Genomic DNA, 13,594 nt, shown 5'->3' on the forward strand with positions numbered 1-13,594 from the left:
TTACTTATTTCAGAATTACCAGTGTCTGCCTTTTGAAAGGAGCCTTCCTTTTCAGACATTTTGAGGTAGGGCAGCTGTACACTAGAAGAGTTTATACAGGAGGAAAAAAAGGACAGCCAGAAACTGCAAAGTGGCTGGTGCTTTTTTTTTGTTAATTAATTTTTTTTTACATGCTTATCTGTTAGTTTGGGTATGTTTGTTTTAGTTTCAGGTGTGGTGGCCTCTCTAATCAGCTTCTCATGGATTTGGTATCTGCCAGTACCAGGTGCTAATGCCATTCCTGCTGCTCCACCAAGGGTGCAGCTGCTCATTCCTTGGTGCTGGAACCTGAGAGCATTGAATTAAAGAGGGCTTTGGGCTGCAGCTCATGTAGCCATTTTTTCTGGCAGGCAATATCCATGTATGGTAAAGGACTCACTGGAGCACAAAGTTGCTCTGTTGCTAAATATAAAGGTAGGGAGATTTTTGGAACTGATTCTGCTGAGAGTGAGAGAAGTTTTCTTCTGTAGAGGTTATTGAAAACAAAATAGAAAAGTGTCCATAATAAGTGGTTTAGGTTCAGCTCATCCTCACTGGCCTCTGGTGGTCCCTCCCAGACCCACTTCATTTGTCTGTGTTGATTTTCTGTGGTCAGAGAATGAAATTCAAAGCCTAAAAACCATTCCCTATAAACCTGGATGTGTTTAAGATACGCAGAACTTGTTTTGGTATCAGACCCGTATACAGCCCCCACAGTGCTGAAAAGAGGCAATCTCAAGCTGCTAGCAGAATTTCAGTTCAGGACTTTCCCACCTTTGGAGAGATTGCTTGGTGTTTCCCTGCCAAGATCTGTCTTCCTTTCTGGGCTGGAATCTCCCTCCCACTGGGTTTATCTTGTTCACTCAGTGAAGTTCTGCACCCTGATTTGAGGCTTCTTGTCTGTGTTTATTTCCAGTTGAGCATCACTTGGCCACAAATGTTCAGCGTAATCGTCTGGTGCAACATGACTTGCAGATGGCCAAGCAGCTGCAGGAAGAGGAGGATAAGAAAGCCCGTGCTCAAATCCAGAAACACCAAAAAGACTTGTGAGTTTGTGCTGGAGATCTTGGAATGGGAATGCTAGTCCCATTTGGTCAGAGCACTAATAGCAGCTGCTTTGAGCTGACAGTATGTGGGGTTCATCAGCCTTCTGCTGTTGTATCTTTTTTTCTTTGCCTGTCCGCTGCTGTGAAAGTAGTGATACCAGCTTCTGGCACAGAGGAATAAGAGCAGTGGGGTGGTCTTGGAGCCCATCCTGCCTTAGATACTGTTGCCTGTCCATGAGAAGGAGCCTTCCCATTCTACTGCTTGTTGTGAAAATGAGGTAACTTGGCCACTTGTGTTGACCTTGTCCCTGGCTGAAGTTTGAGACTGAAGGAACTGTGCCACAGAAATACCCAGTGCTACAGGGACTGTCTCTATGGTGTGGAAATTGCAGATATTGGTGTGTTTGCCCTGTGCCTGGTGAATGCTTTTGAGGAGCTGGGTGTGATGCTTTTGGTGTCCTGCTGCACTGACAGCCCCTGTGTGTGCTTGCAGCTATTCAGCATGAAATGACCTGGGAAGGGGAATTGCTGCTCCAGGGTGGCTTGATGGGGATGGGTGTTGGGGGACAGGCCTTCTCTTGCAGTCACTGACTGCTGCAGTAACTGTGGGAGGGTTTAATGACTGATCCAGTTTGCTCTGCAGGTTTGCTCAGTCCCCACACGCCACATCTTAACCCTGTGGTCTGTGGTTTGGCTCTCTGTGTACCGTGGCTCTCAGCTGTGGAGCTGGTGTAGAAGTGAAACATGGCAGCACAGGGCAAAACAAACTGTGCTTTCCAGTCCAGAGTGAACTTGCAGAGCACTGGGTGTAACAGATGGTTCATGGGACAGGGCTCAGCCAGATTCCACTCATGAGAGGTGGGTGGATGGGGGTCCCTGCAAACACAAGGTCTGCAAGGCAGGATGCATCTCCCAGCAGCTTTGCTGCCTCCTGACTGTTGTTGGGTTCTGGAATGCCACCCACCAGGTGAGTTGGGGGTGGATCACAGAGCCTGGATGGCTCATCTGGCAGGACCAGTGACAGAGCAGAAGAGCTCTGTGCTGCAGATGTGGGAGATACAGCACTGGCTTCAAAGCAGCAGCTCGTGAAAGCTTTGAAGCTGGGGCGTGACAGATCAGCCACTGTTCTCAATGTTCCCAGCACACTGGGACAGACCTTGTGTACATATGTATCTCTCTAAGTCTGTGCTTTTTTTCAATAGTTCTATTTCTTTATTACCAATTAGAGATGTGAGTGAGTAAATGACAACATAAAAATTGATTTTGTATGGCAGACATGATTCTTCTTTGTTACTTGCTGGGAACTGAAAACAATTTTCTTGTTGTAGGACTCTAAAATTGCATTTATGAACTTTGTGAGCCAAAGCACAGGCAGAACTGCTGATGTAAAACGTTATGTCAGCAGCAGTTCTGCTTCTGAGAGCAGGAGCTCTTCTGCAAGAATAGTAAAAGAAGTTGGAGGTATCCTTTTGTAGTTGGATCTGTTTCTTCCTTAATTCTTTGTACATTCCCACTGTCTCTTCCTTGTCCAAGAGTAGCGTGTTTTGGCAACAAAATAATCCCTGTTGTTGATGCTTTCTGTGTCATGTGGGACAGTTTGAAGCTAGAAGGTGATGGGAGGAGTAAGAGGGCAGAACTAAGGCGTCTTTAGAAACAGGAAACAAAAAAGCTCTTCAAATTTATTGGCTTTCTAATTTCTCTCAGAAGGACTTTGTGAAGATAAATGAGAGCATAGAAACATATCTTTTTAAGAATTCAGGGAAGCATCAAACCTGATTTTCATGCTTCTTTAAAAGCATCTCTTGCATCTAGCTGAGCAGCCTGCACACTGCTAAGCATAGTAGCAAGATTACTAAAATAAAATAGTGTGAAAATATGTTCTTTCCCTGTTTTGCTCTCAGTTCTGTTGCACTGATGTGAACAGTTCCTTTGAACAGTTCCCTTAAACAATCCCTTTTTTTCTCCTCATCTGGCAACAACTAGTATCTGCAGTCACTGTGAATGGGAGGGAGCTTTCTGATCACAAAACTTTTAGGTTTTTTTCTCTTTTTTCTAAACTGATGTAGAATTTTCCCAACTTTCTTAGCACTCCTGGCTGCCCAGGAGGGAAGGACACATGAGTGGGATGTTCAGGAATGTTGATATTTATGTTGCTCTGGCTGATTTTTGGGGTCTGATTGGTGCTTGAGCTCACATTAAGGAAACTGAAGGGCAGGAAGAGCTGTCAAACTCTTGAACCTATTTTCTTCTGCTCACACAAGTTAATACATTAGTTCATGTTCACTAAGTAATCGAGTCTCAGTATTTAATTACTGCTGAGCAATAAACCTCCAAATCTAATCCTCTATAACAGTTGTTCTTAGGAATTAATGTGGTGTATTCCAAGATGTGTCATCAGAAAGAAGAAAATGCTTTTGTGTTTGCAATACTTCAGTGTTCTTTTCTGGTAACACCAGCAGGAGAGGCAATGACCTTGTTGCCTTGGCGCTGAAAGATGATTAGTTGTTTTTCTGTCCTGTTTGTTTTCAATAGGATGTATTTTAAGCATTTAGCAAGCCAGTTTGTGCTGATGAACTTGGCACCTTAGCTCTGCTCACAGGTGCCAGGGGAAATGGAGACGTGCAATGCCTTGATGTGTCTGACCTTTCTAACTTATTTTCTACCTAGTTTCATGTCCTCAGAGCCTGGGGTTGTAAAGGATCCACTACCAGGCTCACTGACAGCCTGCTCCCTGGGATTTGCTTATTCAGATATTGTTTTCCTGGGAGCTGTGGTTCTCTGCTGGTGCCAGGTTTGCCAAAGTCTCTTTTTAAAAAGCAAGTTCAAGAACTAGATTTGCTACTGTGTGTACTCTTGTGGCTTTGAACAGATCTGTCCCCAGAGTCAAATGAAACACACACAGGCACACACAAAAATTGCCAAGTTTTATTACCTGGATGAAGAAACTTGTGTCCTGAAATGTTTGACCTATTGATAACTCCAGTCCAGAGGTCTGCTCCCAAGGAACTGTTGACAGAAATCTTCTTTTCCTTCCTGCTGTGTGTACCTTTTTGTTGCCTATGACAAATGAGCTGTTCCTTAGTGACATCTGTCCTCTAAAACCCTGTCGTTTCAATGTTCTTCCTCTCCATCCTTGCCACATATCCACCCCTTCTGCTTCTCTCCTTCTTCTTTACTTTCTGTAAAAGAAGGTTCTGTTGTGCTACAGGCTGCTCCAGCCATGCCACATTTTTTGTTTTTGCAACAAAACGTGCTTGTCTGCACTTGAGTGTTTTAACTTCTTCTCATGTTCTAGGTTCTCTCCCAGTCCTTTGCCTCCAGATTCACTAGGTCATTTATGCCCAGATTCTTGCTCAAACCTAAGACTAGTTGCTCCAGCCCACATAGCACAGCTTTGACATATCTCAGTGTGCTTCAGTTATTTGCTTGTCTTCCACTCTTGGTAGTGTTTTCATCACCTGTCTGATCATTGTCAGTGTATTCTTCAAATGATTGTATTCTAATAAGGCAGGCTCTGCTTGCTGCTGCTCACAGCTGTTCTCTTCCTATGCCTTGCCTCTCAGTAGTTGCACTTGTGGGGATTGACTTTCCTGCCATGTTTAGAGCTGCTCTTTAACTCAATCTCAACAGTGCTGAAAGAGAGAACTTTTAGCTTTCCTTTTCAGATCCCCCAGTCCATTTCTGAATTGCCCTGAGGAATCCTTGGCCATTGTTCCAGCACATCAGAGCATGCTGCTGAGTGTGGCACTGTTCCTGCAGATGCTTTTCAGCCTTCCTGGTCTGTCTGCACAGCCAAACCTCTCATGTCTCAATTGCTCTGATCTCTCCCTGTCCCCAGTTCATGCAGTCTTGTGTTCCTCCATCCACACTGGCACTGTGGCAGTGGCTCCTTTCCCCCTTGTTTTGACACATGTTGCTCCCTTGCCTCTGGGCACTGATCCTGCTTTTGTGTCTTGTCTCACCTCAGTGGCATTTCTCATTCATTACTGAACTGACACCTCCAGCCTCCACTTGGCTTATGTACCGTACTCCTGCACTTCTTTCTCCTTGGCTTACACATGAAAGCCACTTCCCAGTAGTGCCTGCATTAACCATACCCCTGAACTTCTCCTTAGATACCACATGGACAAAAACTCAGCAGAATTAGGCTGTTTGCAGACTCCTGAGCACTACCTTGGCCTGCCCTATTTTGTGGTACCCATCTCCTTTCTTAGCAATCTGCCCATGAATCTCTTTTACATTTTACTCCGTGGATGTTTTGGGAAGTATTTTCTAAATTTGGCCGCCAGTAAGTACAGGGAGTCCTGGTCCCTGGTGAGGATTCATAGCTCTGCACTAACACTGAGTAATAATTCTTTTGTGTAAATTGGGTGGATTTTTTTTTAGCTCTTTTATCCCTTTCTCCAGGCTGACTGATGCCTGTGAGTGCAGCTGCCTATAATCCCTGTCTCCTTGCCTTCCAGGGAACGCCAGGACTGCGAGATTGCTCAGGAAATCCAAGTGAAGCTCGCGTTTGAAGCGGAGGAGCGCCGCAGGCAAGAGGAAAAAGACGAGGTAACCTTTAAAGCTGCAGGGATGGATGGCAGGGCTATTTGTAGCAGCCTTTTCAGGGCAGACATTTCTTGGCCAGTAGCCACAGGAGTTGGCTTGCATGGTGGCAGTCCTTGTCATGACAGAGCTCTGTATGCACAGACATTTTGGGGAGTCCTGTTACAGGAATAAGATACAGTCATGGTCCTCACACTCAAGGGTCATAAGGGTTGTTGATGCCAGTGGCCTTGCTAATGAAGAGGTCAAGTAATAGGTAAGTCTTGCTGAGGTGTTTATTGCCCTGTTGGAGGAAGCTGTAATTGTTTATACACTCTGAGACCTGCTTGCTTTCTGAAATGCAAGAAGAGAGGTACTGCTCTTGGGAGAATCCTAGGCCATTATTTCTTTGTCTTTAATGCAAAGATTTCAGACTCTCAGCCCAGCCATCTGTTTCTGGCTTCTCCATTCTTCAGTTTAGTATTTCACAGCCTGAACACCCTGTTACAGTTTCTTGCTGTAAGGAACCTGTAAGCAGATTCCTTTTGTGACTTCAGAATGTTTCTCTGCTCCTTTTGCTTGAGAGTGGGTGGTGTGGTTTTTTTCATAGTGTACAAAGGGTTTTGCTTGTTGGTTGCCTCAATGGATCAGCCTGTCAGATAGAGTTTTCAATAAACCCACAGAGTAGAGGAACACCTGTGAGAACCTGCAGTTTCAGATGGTTTCCTGAGGAACCTGGGTTGTCTTGAGATGTTCAAGGGGCACCTGGTAGAATTCTCTGTATTAGGAAGAGCTGGAACACAAGGCTGTATTTCCTGGCAGAGCCTGAAATAAGAATCTGCCCTTGCCTGACAAATGCATTGGAGTTTTTTGCAAGACTTCATTTTCTTCTCCTACCTACTTCAAGCAAGTACTGAAAGGCTGCCCAGACAGATGGGATGGCTTGGCTTCCCAGAGGAGCTTGTGCTTGAGTGGAAGGAGCCCTTTGGCTATAGGATTTCTGCTTAAAAGGTACTGATCTGTCATATTTTTATCAGGAAGGTGAAGGAGATGCAAAACTAATGTTGACTTGTGGAACTGCACCTTTCTTTCCTGCTTTATATAGAGAACTGCAGGGATGTCAGCAGTCTAACCACAGGTCCTTGCAGCCTGTCAAACCTGCCTGCTGACCATCTTGTGCAGTTGGGAGCAGGCTCCAGCTGACTGTGCCTTAAAGCAAGGAGAAGTCATAAATATTCTCTCTCTTCCTGCTGGTACATGGGAAGTTCCCAAGTGTGTCTGAAATGTAGCTGAGGACTGAGGCAGATCCTTTCTGGAGTGCAGGTATTTTAAATGAAGCACTAAGCCTGCCTGCCCTGCCTGCTGATGAATCCTGTTTGTAAGAAGTGGTTTGTATGGATTTGCAAGTCCTGAGCTGTCTCAGTCCTGGAGATAATGTGCTTTAGCTCATATATTTATAGACTTACAGTACTTGCTAGAAAGGTTAACCTTGTCAGGGAAAGGAGTTTGTGGAGGTTTAGTTTTTTGTGGGTTTTTTTGGGTTTTTTTTTGAAAGAGCCTGTGGCATCCCCAGATTTTCCACAAAGCTGGTTTCAGAGCAGATCTTCCCTGAATCCTGAAATAATAGTTTGTACTTGAGCAGCCATCCAAGGTCCTCCAGTGCTGGCTTGGCTCTGGAGGGTGTTGACTCTTAGTTTGCATTTCAGCCATGCCTTTCCTGCCTGCAGTGTCCACTTTACATGCATGGCTCTGTAAAGGTCCTGAGGATTAGGAAGGCTTAAATGAATAGCATCCAGAGGGGCAGCATGACCTGCTGGTGTCTCCCAGCTTTGCTCCCTAGCTCCAGACTGGCTTCACTGACTCACAAGCTCATGGGCCTCAGAGGAGCAGGCCCCAGGGAGCTGTTTGTGGTTCCTAGGCCTTGTTGACCCATTAGTCATCTTGAAGGAAAACCAATTAGGAAAATGGAGTGCTCTTCTCTTTGGCATATCTACCAAAACTGTGACAGGAGACAAATGGCTGCAGTCCCCACTGTGCTCCTGCCTTGTGCCTAGTTTGCTCCTCCTAATGTCCTTTCGATTTTCTTTTCCTTCAACTCTCTGTCTGTCAAACTGATGCATTTCCCTGCCTGGCATCCTGTAGTCCCTGCAAATTACAGCCAGTGTGAAGTGAGTTCACAGTTTACTTGGGGAACTCCTTCCAGTCAGAAGTGCCTTTAGCTGGACAGTCTTTGCCTCTGTGCTCTCCTTTCCCTGGTAGAGTGCAGGGAGGAGATGAAGCCCACTCCCATTACTGGCTGTGCACTTCTGTGACTTCCAAATCCTTGTGGAAAGCCTGAGGTTGCACACAGAGTCTCTTCTGCCCTGCTTTGGCCATTAGGGCTTAGCAGGCTTGTGTGCAGGAGGAGCAGGAACCTGGGAGTTTGCCATGGTGTTGGAATTGCAGTACTGGGCTGAGTTGACTACTGGTTGCTGACATGGTCCCTTGTGTCACCCATTAATTTGAAAGCTTCATCCAGTCCAGGGGTTGAATTTGAGTAACTGTTGTTGTGTCTGAAAAGTTAATTTTTTTTTTTGTAAGGATTTTAGTAATTGAATAAAGAATTTGATCAAAATAATGTGGAGACACTTTTTAGTGGTGATTTAATGTCTGTTTTCTTCCATCTCTGCAGGATATTGCCCGTCTCCTACAGCAGCAGGAAGAAAAAAAGCACAAGAAGCACTACCCAGAGTCCCAGGGACACACAGGCTATGAAGAGAGCTATTATGCACAAAATGGAGGTATGTTTCTGCAAGATAAAAGCCAGGATCATGACAGTGTAGGTGGACCTGGTGGTCTGACAACTCTTTATCCCTCAGACTCAACTTTATGCTACAGACCTGCATTTAGCACTGTAGCATTACATCAGTTTCTGGGGTCAAAATCAGATTATTTTTTAATCAGGAAGTATTTAGTTAAAAAAAAAAGGCAGAGGAGACAATTGAATAGTTTTTATTGTCCTTGAAAGTGGCCTAAATGACAGGCATAGGTAATGTGGTTTGTGAATGTGCAAGTACAGTCACACATGCATGTTTTAGAAGTGCTTGTGGAAAAAGACAGTGGCTGATAAGGTAGTAACTGCTGTGTGACACCAGGGGTGTGGGGGAGAAATGCTGGTGAAATTCCATGCTTGCATTTGAAGAGAGACAGTTCCATGTGCTCATTTGTGATGCTGGCACGGCTACATGAAGGAATGAATGCTGGTTCATGGAGATGTTTCAAAAATAGCTCCTTGCAGGTATGTACCCAAGCTGTAAAACTAGCACAACTGCCTTGAATGACTTACTGAAGAACAAGGTCATCTCTACAGAATGTCTCTGCTGTGATCATCTGGGACTGTACAGTGTGGAAATTATTTGATCCACAGTGCTCTATTGCTTCCTTTTGGTCAGCTTCTGTGATTGAATACAGACCTTCTTTAAGCTGGGAGGAGAGAATCAGGGTGTATTTAATTATGGAGCAATCTGGGGATGGCTTTGCTATGCGCTGGTGGTGGTTCCTGTGTTCTTTCTTCAAAAATGTGGTGGGGAAGATGGGTTGCTTTTGATTAACAGATTGTGAAGATGAAGATCAAACCTCATTTCTCATTTTAACATCAATGCCATTGGCAGTTTAAAGTCCTTTATTTGAACTTACACAAAGTATTTTAGTTTCAATTTGGAAGAAGTTCAAAGATAGCCAAGAGAGTACAAAGCACAAAGTTCAAAAGTGCAAAACAGTAACCAAGTGGAAACTTCATGATCACAAGTCCTTCTACATGTACAAAGCTGGGAAAAATTGATCTTGGAGTCCTACAGCCAAGCCACTCGTCAGGTTTTCAGAATTAAGTGGGAGAAGTCTGAAAAAATACAACATAGGCAGAAGTGTGCATGCAGAGATGGTAGGACAGGATGTATTTTTTTAACAAATCAGCTGACAAAGCCTATGACTTCCTGAAGTTAAGACTGTGATTTGGACTTGAAGGGTAGGATATCTTGTGGGTCTGTTTTCTTCCTGCAATAATCCATAATTTTGAAGGTGAGGCAGGAGGTGTTTGCCTGGCCAGTCATTGCAGTGCTGCTCTTGATCTGTGCTCCTTAAAAGCTATAAAGGACTGGAGTGGATTTCATGCCTGGATCATCTAGCTTGTTGTTCTGGGAACTCTTAATTACTTGAGCACCATTTGATTAGGCTTCTGCAGCCTTGGTTTGTATTGTCCTCATTAGTTGTGAATTGAAACAAATAAAAAGCCCTTGCTTTGTTAAAGTTTTCTTTTGTTTTGGTGAGGGTGGAGTGTGTTTTTGGAGTTTTTTTCTTATTGCTTGAGACTGAGGTAAAATTTATCCACATCCAGGAGGAATGTGGATGAGGCCGATTGCTCCAAAGCAACCTGAGCTCTTTAAAAGTGGAAAAATAAACACGAGAAAAGGCAGAGTTCCTCCCAGCAGTGCCTGTGCCATGAAAAACATTTTTGTATTCACTCAGTCACTTGCTGCCTCAGAGAGTAACACCAGGGTCTGTGGAGTGTTTACATGGCCCTCATGGAAGGTGCCAGAGGAACCAGCACCTGTTGATGAATTAATCACCCTGAGATACCCCAAAAGCAAATTATCTGCTTGGGTTGTCTGGCATGGTTGTGTTACCTGCAGCAATCCTTTCCCAGCACAGCCAGGCTTTGCTCTTTTGTGTTTTCCTGCTCTCTGCTGTTGTATTTATTGAGCTTTCCTCAATGACAAAATTGAATTAATTTTTTGATCCTAGTGACTATTGTTCAAAAACTGACTCTTGCTTTCAGGCTCTGGTCTCTGTTGTTCAGTAAGTCACTTGGATTGGTTGATTGGTTATTTGCTTTCTGTAAATCATATTTATGATCTAAAACTGAACAGAAAAAACCCAACCAGTTAAAGAGTGACCACAGCAGTTCCTGTTACAGTCCTTGGACTTTTAAAAAAACACCTGTTCTGGATAAAAGTCACACAGACTTGTTTTGAAGGTGGATTTTCTGTAGGCTCTATTTTTGCTGGCTCTGAAAAAGTTTTTTCTGAATAGAATGACTCGAAGGGAACATTCAGTTTTGGTGTAAGGTTTGTTTTTCTCCCTCTGAAATCTAGATAGATTGTGAGACAGAGCTATTCATTAAAAAATGCAATTCATGTGCAGTGAAATTTATTTAAAATATTTTGAGATACTGTAAAACAAACTCTGGACAGTTGAGGAAAGTCTGCTGCTGCAGGGTTTTTCTGGTGGGGGTTGTGTGTGTAATTCTGTTTTAGATCAATCTCTGCTTCAAGGCATATTTTTATTTTGAAAAGCTGCTGTAGAGAGATAACAGTTCACTCTGTGCAATGATTTTTCTTAGCAAATAGGTTAGTTGAAAAAATAAATCAATTAGTAAATTGTATGCAGGCAGATTGCTGCATCCTCATAGCTGTTTCAGGTTTATTACTGAAACTAAAAGCAGAGAAAAATTCTACCTGCTTTCTGGAAAGCAGAGAGGAAACAATCCCGCCAAAATGCCAAGTAAGCAGCTTTTCTAGCTACAATGCTGAGGTCAGGAGCCTGGGTTTTCTGAAGTCTTAATCTGCCCTAAAATTTCGGTCCATAACTGCCTTTGCATTCAGAGCTGAAACTTCTTTTTGGACAATGAGTAAGTGCAGGCCCTGAACTTGAGGGTCTGCAAAAGATATGTGACAGTCTGTGGTGGAGGATGTTTGGATGCTGCAGCTATCCTGTTCTTGCTTTTAAAGGGAAAAAAACCTTCTATCTTACCTGTTTACTTCTTTTCTGCTTTATGTGGGTTTTTTCCCCCAGTTAGGTTTTTCTTACGAAAAACCTTGTGCTTGAAGCCAGGGCAAGGCTCACCTGTGCTTATAAATCAGGGTCCAACCTGACCACTCTGCTTGGCCCCTCCTGGCCTTATGCTCCTCATTGTCTCCCAACTTTTCCTGTATCTTGTGCCCTTCTTTGCCAATCTTCCCCAGGTGGTTTCAGGACCTGCAGCAGTGATGTGTCATCAGGAGATGAGCTGCTCTCTTGGCAGTTTTTCAGCCCCAGTGGCATCATTAAAAGTCATTTGTCTCTGTATTGACTTGTCCTTGTCTAGGAAGTGCTCAGACACTTTTGCATTGGACCTGTGCTTTCTGTTCCAACCTTGTTGCCTCCTGTGCTGCCCTGCTAGCCAGGCTGCCATTTCACTGTGTCTTCTCTTGTACCCTGCCAGCTTTATCTGTCTCTGTTATTACTCTTTCTTTCATCATGCTTTGCCTGCATTTTCAGCGCCTTGTATCAAGCTCCTTCCTCTCCCTGCTGTGAGTCTGGCCTCGAACCTCCATTAACCCCTGCACCACTAACCCCCTCCTTGTTTGTCCCCCCATTGCTCAGAGCAGCCCTGGGGTGAGCCCAGAGAGCAGATTTCTGAAGCTCCCAGAGCACACAGGCCTGGCAGGGGCAGGCACCAGCAGAGAGAGCACCGAGGACCCCCCTCACCTTTGCCCAGCCGTGCCCCCACACGTGGGCACTCCAGCTCAGAGGGCCGTGGAAGGTCTCCTCAGCTGAGAGAGGCCAGAAATGGCCAGCAGCAGGAGCAGAAGACAACCAGCCAGGGAAGGTCCAGGAGACATCTCAGCCTTGACCTGGAAAGAGAGACTGAGCACCATGCCTATGATCACAGCAACAGCTGGGAGCCACAGGAGAGGAGGAGAGCTGGCAGGGAGAAGGAGAGGAGACTTCTCAGTCCCGACCTGGACTTGGAGCATGGACTCAGAGAGGAAGCACAGCACAGCAAAAAGCCACCAAGGAAAGACAGAGAAAAGCACCTTCCCCTCCTTGAGATGGAACTGGAGGCAGAGCAGGAGACCTGGCATCAGGGTGGCAGACAGCACCCTGAGAAACACAGATCTCACCACCAGGGCCACTCGTCACACAGGATGGCACGGGATGAAAAGCTCTATGATGCTGAATCTAGAGATGACCATAGGAGGGGTGAGGCAAGAGCCTACAAAAGGGCAGGACACAGGAGACACTCCCCCTCCCCTCATGCTGTGAGCCAGGGGAAGGTTGGAGACAGCCAGCGAGACCCAGGTAACCGAGTGATGGGGAACGTGTGCCAATGTGTGGGGATGGACCTTTGTGGGCCCCATACTGGTGTCTGAGATATGTTTGCCTTCCTTGAAGATGCTTCTCTCCAGTATCTACCTGCAATGTGTACACAGGGAATCTTGCCCGGGTTTCTTCCTGATTTAGCAGGATTCTTCTTGTCCATTAATGTTCTTGCTCTATATCCTGATGTTCCATGGCATTGGAGAGGATGAATAAGAAGGTATTGTTGGAGGTGGTGCCTTTGGTATCCTTTCGTTTAAGAAAACAAATTTCTTCCCCTCACCAAAAAAAAACCACCACACCATCCCCAAAGAAAGACCCCCCAGAAAACTCCAGCCAACACCCAGCTTTTGTTTTTAAAATACATTTTGTGCGGTGGCCTCCTTGTACAGGAGAAGAAAAGGGAACAAACCCCTGAATGTTAGGTTATGGTTGTATTTTGTGGAGTTGAGATGCAGGACTGTAAGTGAGCACACTGCTTAAGCATGAAAAAACCCAGCAATTTTCATCCACTTCTTATTGAAAACCCTGCTGCAACTTAATTAATTTTGGGCAAAGTTCACTAGTGGCACTGGGCATCCAGCTGGGTTCTATTTGCAAGATTCTTGCCAAATTCTGTGCAAGTGGAATTTTCTGAGAAACGTGTACCTGTGTAGTTCTTGCTCAACAAGCTCTTGGCTTTAAAGATCCAGACCCATCATTCTACTTTTAAAGACACTGGGACAGTTATTCTTCTTCCTCATAATACAAACACTTTCCTTAGAGAAATGGAAGGTTTAGCTTTGAAATAACAGAACTCTATACTTAAAACAAGACTGAACATTATGTGAACTTTAAAAATGCTTACTTTTCTGTTTTCTCATTGAATTTTAAAATTCGTTGGTCAT

At 44.7% G+C, this 13,594-nt stretch overlaps 1 protein-coding gene across 3 annotated transcripts in view; it reads left to right on the forward strand.

Annotated features, from left to right (window-relative positions):
* CCDC50 (coiled-coil domain containing 50) overlaps window positions 1–13,594 on the forward strand; it is a 42,809-nt gene that overhangs the window by 18,413 nt on the left and 10,802 nt on the right. For 2 of the 3 annotated variants that reach the window (XM_059479698.1, XM_059479699.1), the window contains exons 3-6: window positions 935–1,064; window positions 5,528–5,618; window positions 8,263–8,371; window positions 11,991–12,689. In XM_059479698.1, the coding sequence (XP_059335681.1) occupies window positions 935–1,064; window positions 5,528–5,618; window positions 8,263–8,371; window positions 11,991–12,689 (1,029 nt within the window). The remainder of the gene's footprint in view (window positions 1–934; window positions 1,065–5,527; window positions 5,619–8,262; window positions 8,372–11,990; window positions 12,690–13,594) is intronic. The other variant, XM_059479701.1, reaches the window with a different exon arrangement.

Source organism: Ammospiza nelsoni, chromosome 10 (genome assembly GCF_027579445.1).
Source record: "Ammospiza nelsoni isolate bAmmNel1 chromosome 10, bAmmNel1.pri, whole genome shotgun sequence".
Taxonomy (NCBI): Eukaryota; Metazoa; Chordata; class Aves; order Passeriformes; family Passerellidae; genus Ammospiza; species Ammospiza nelsoni.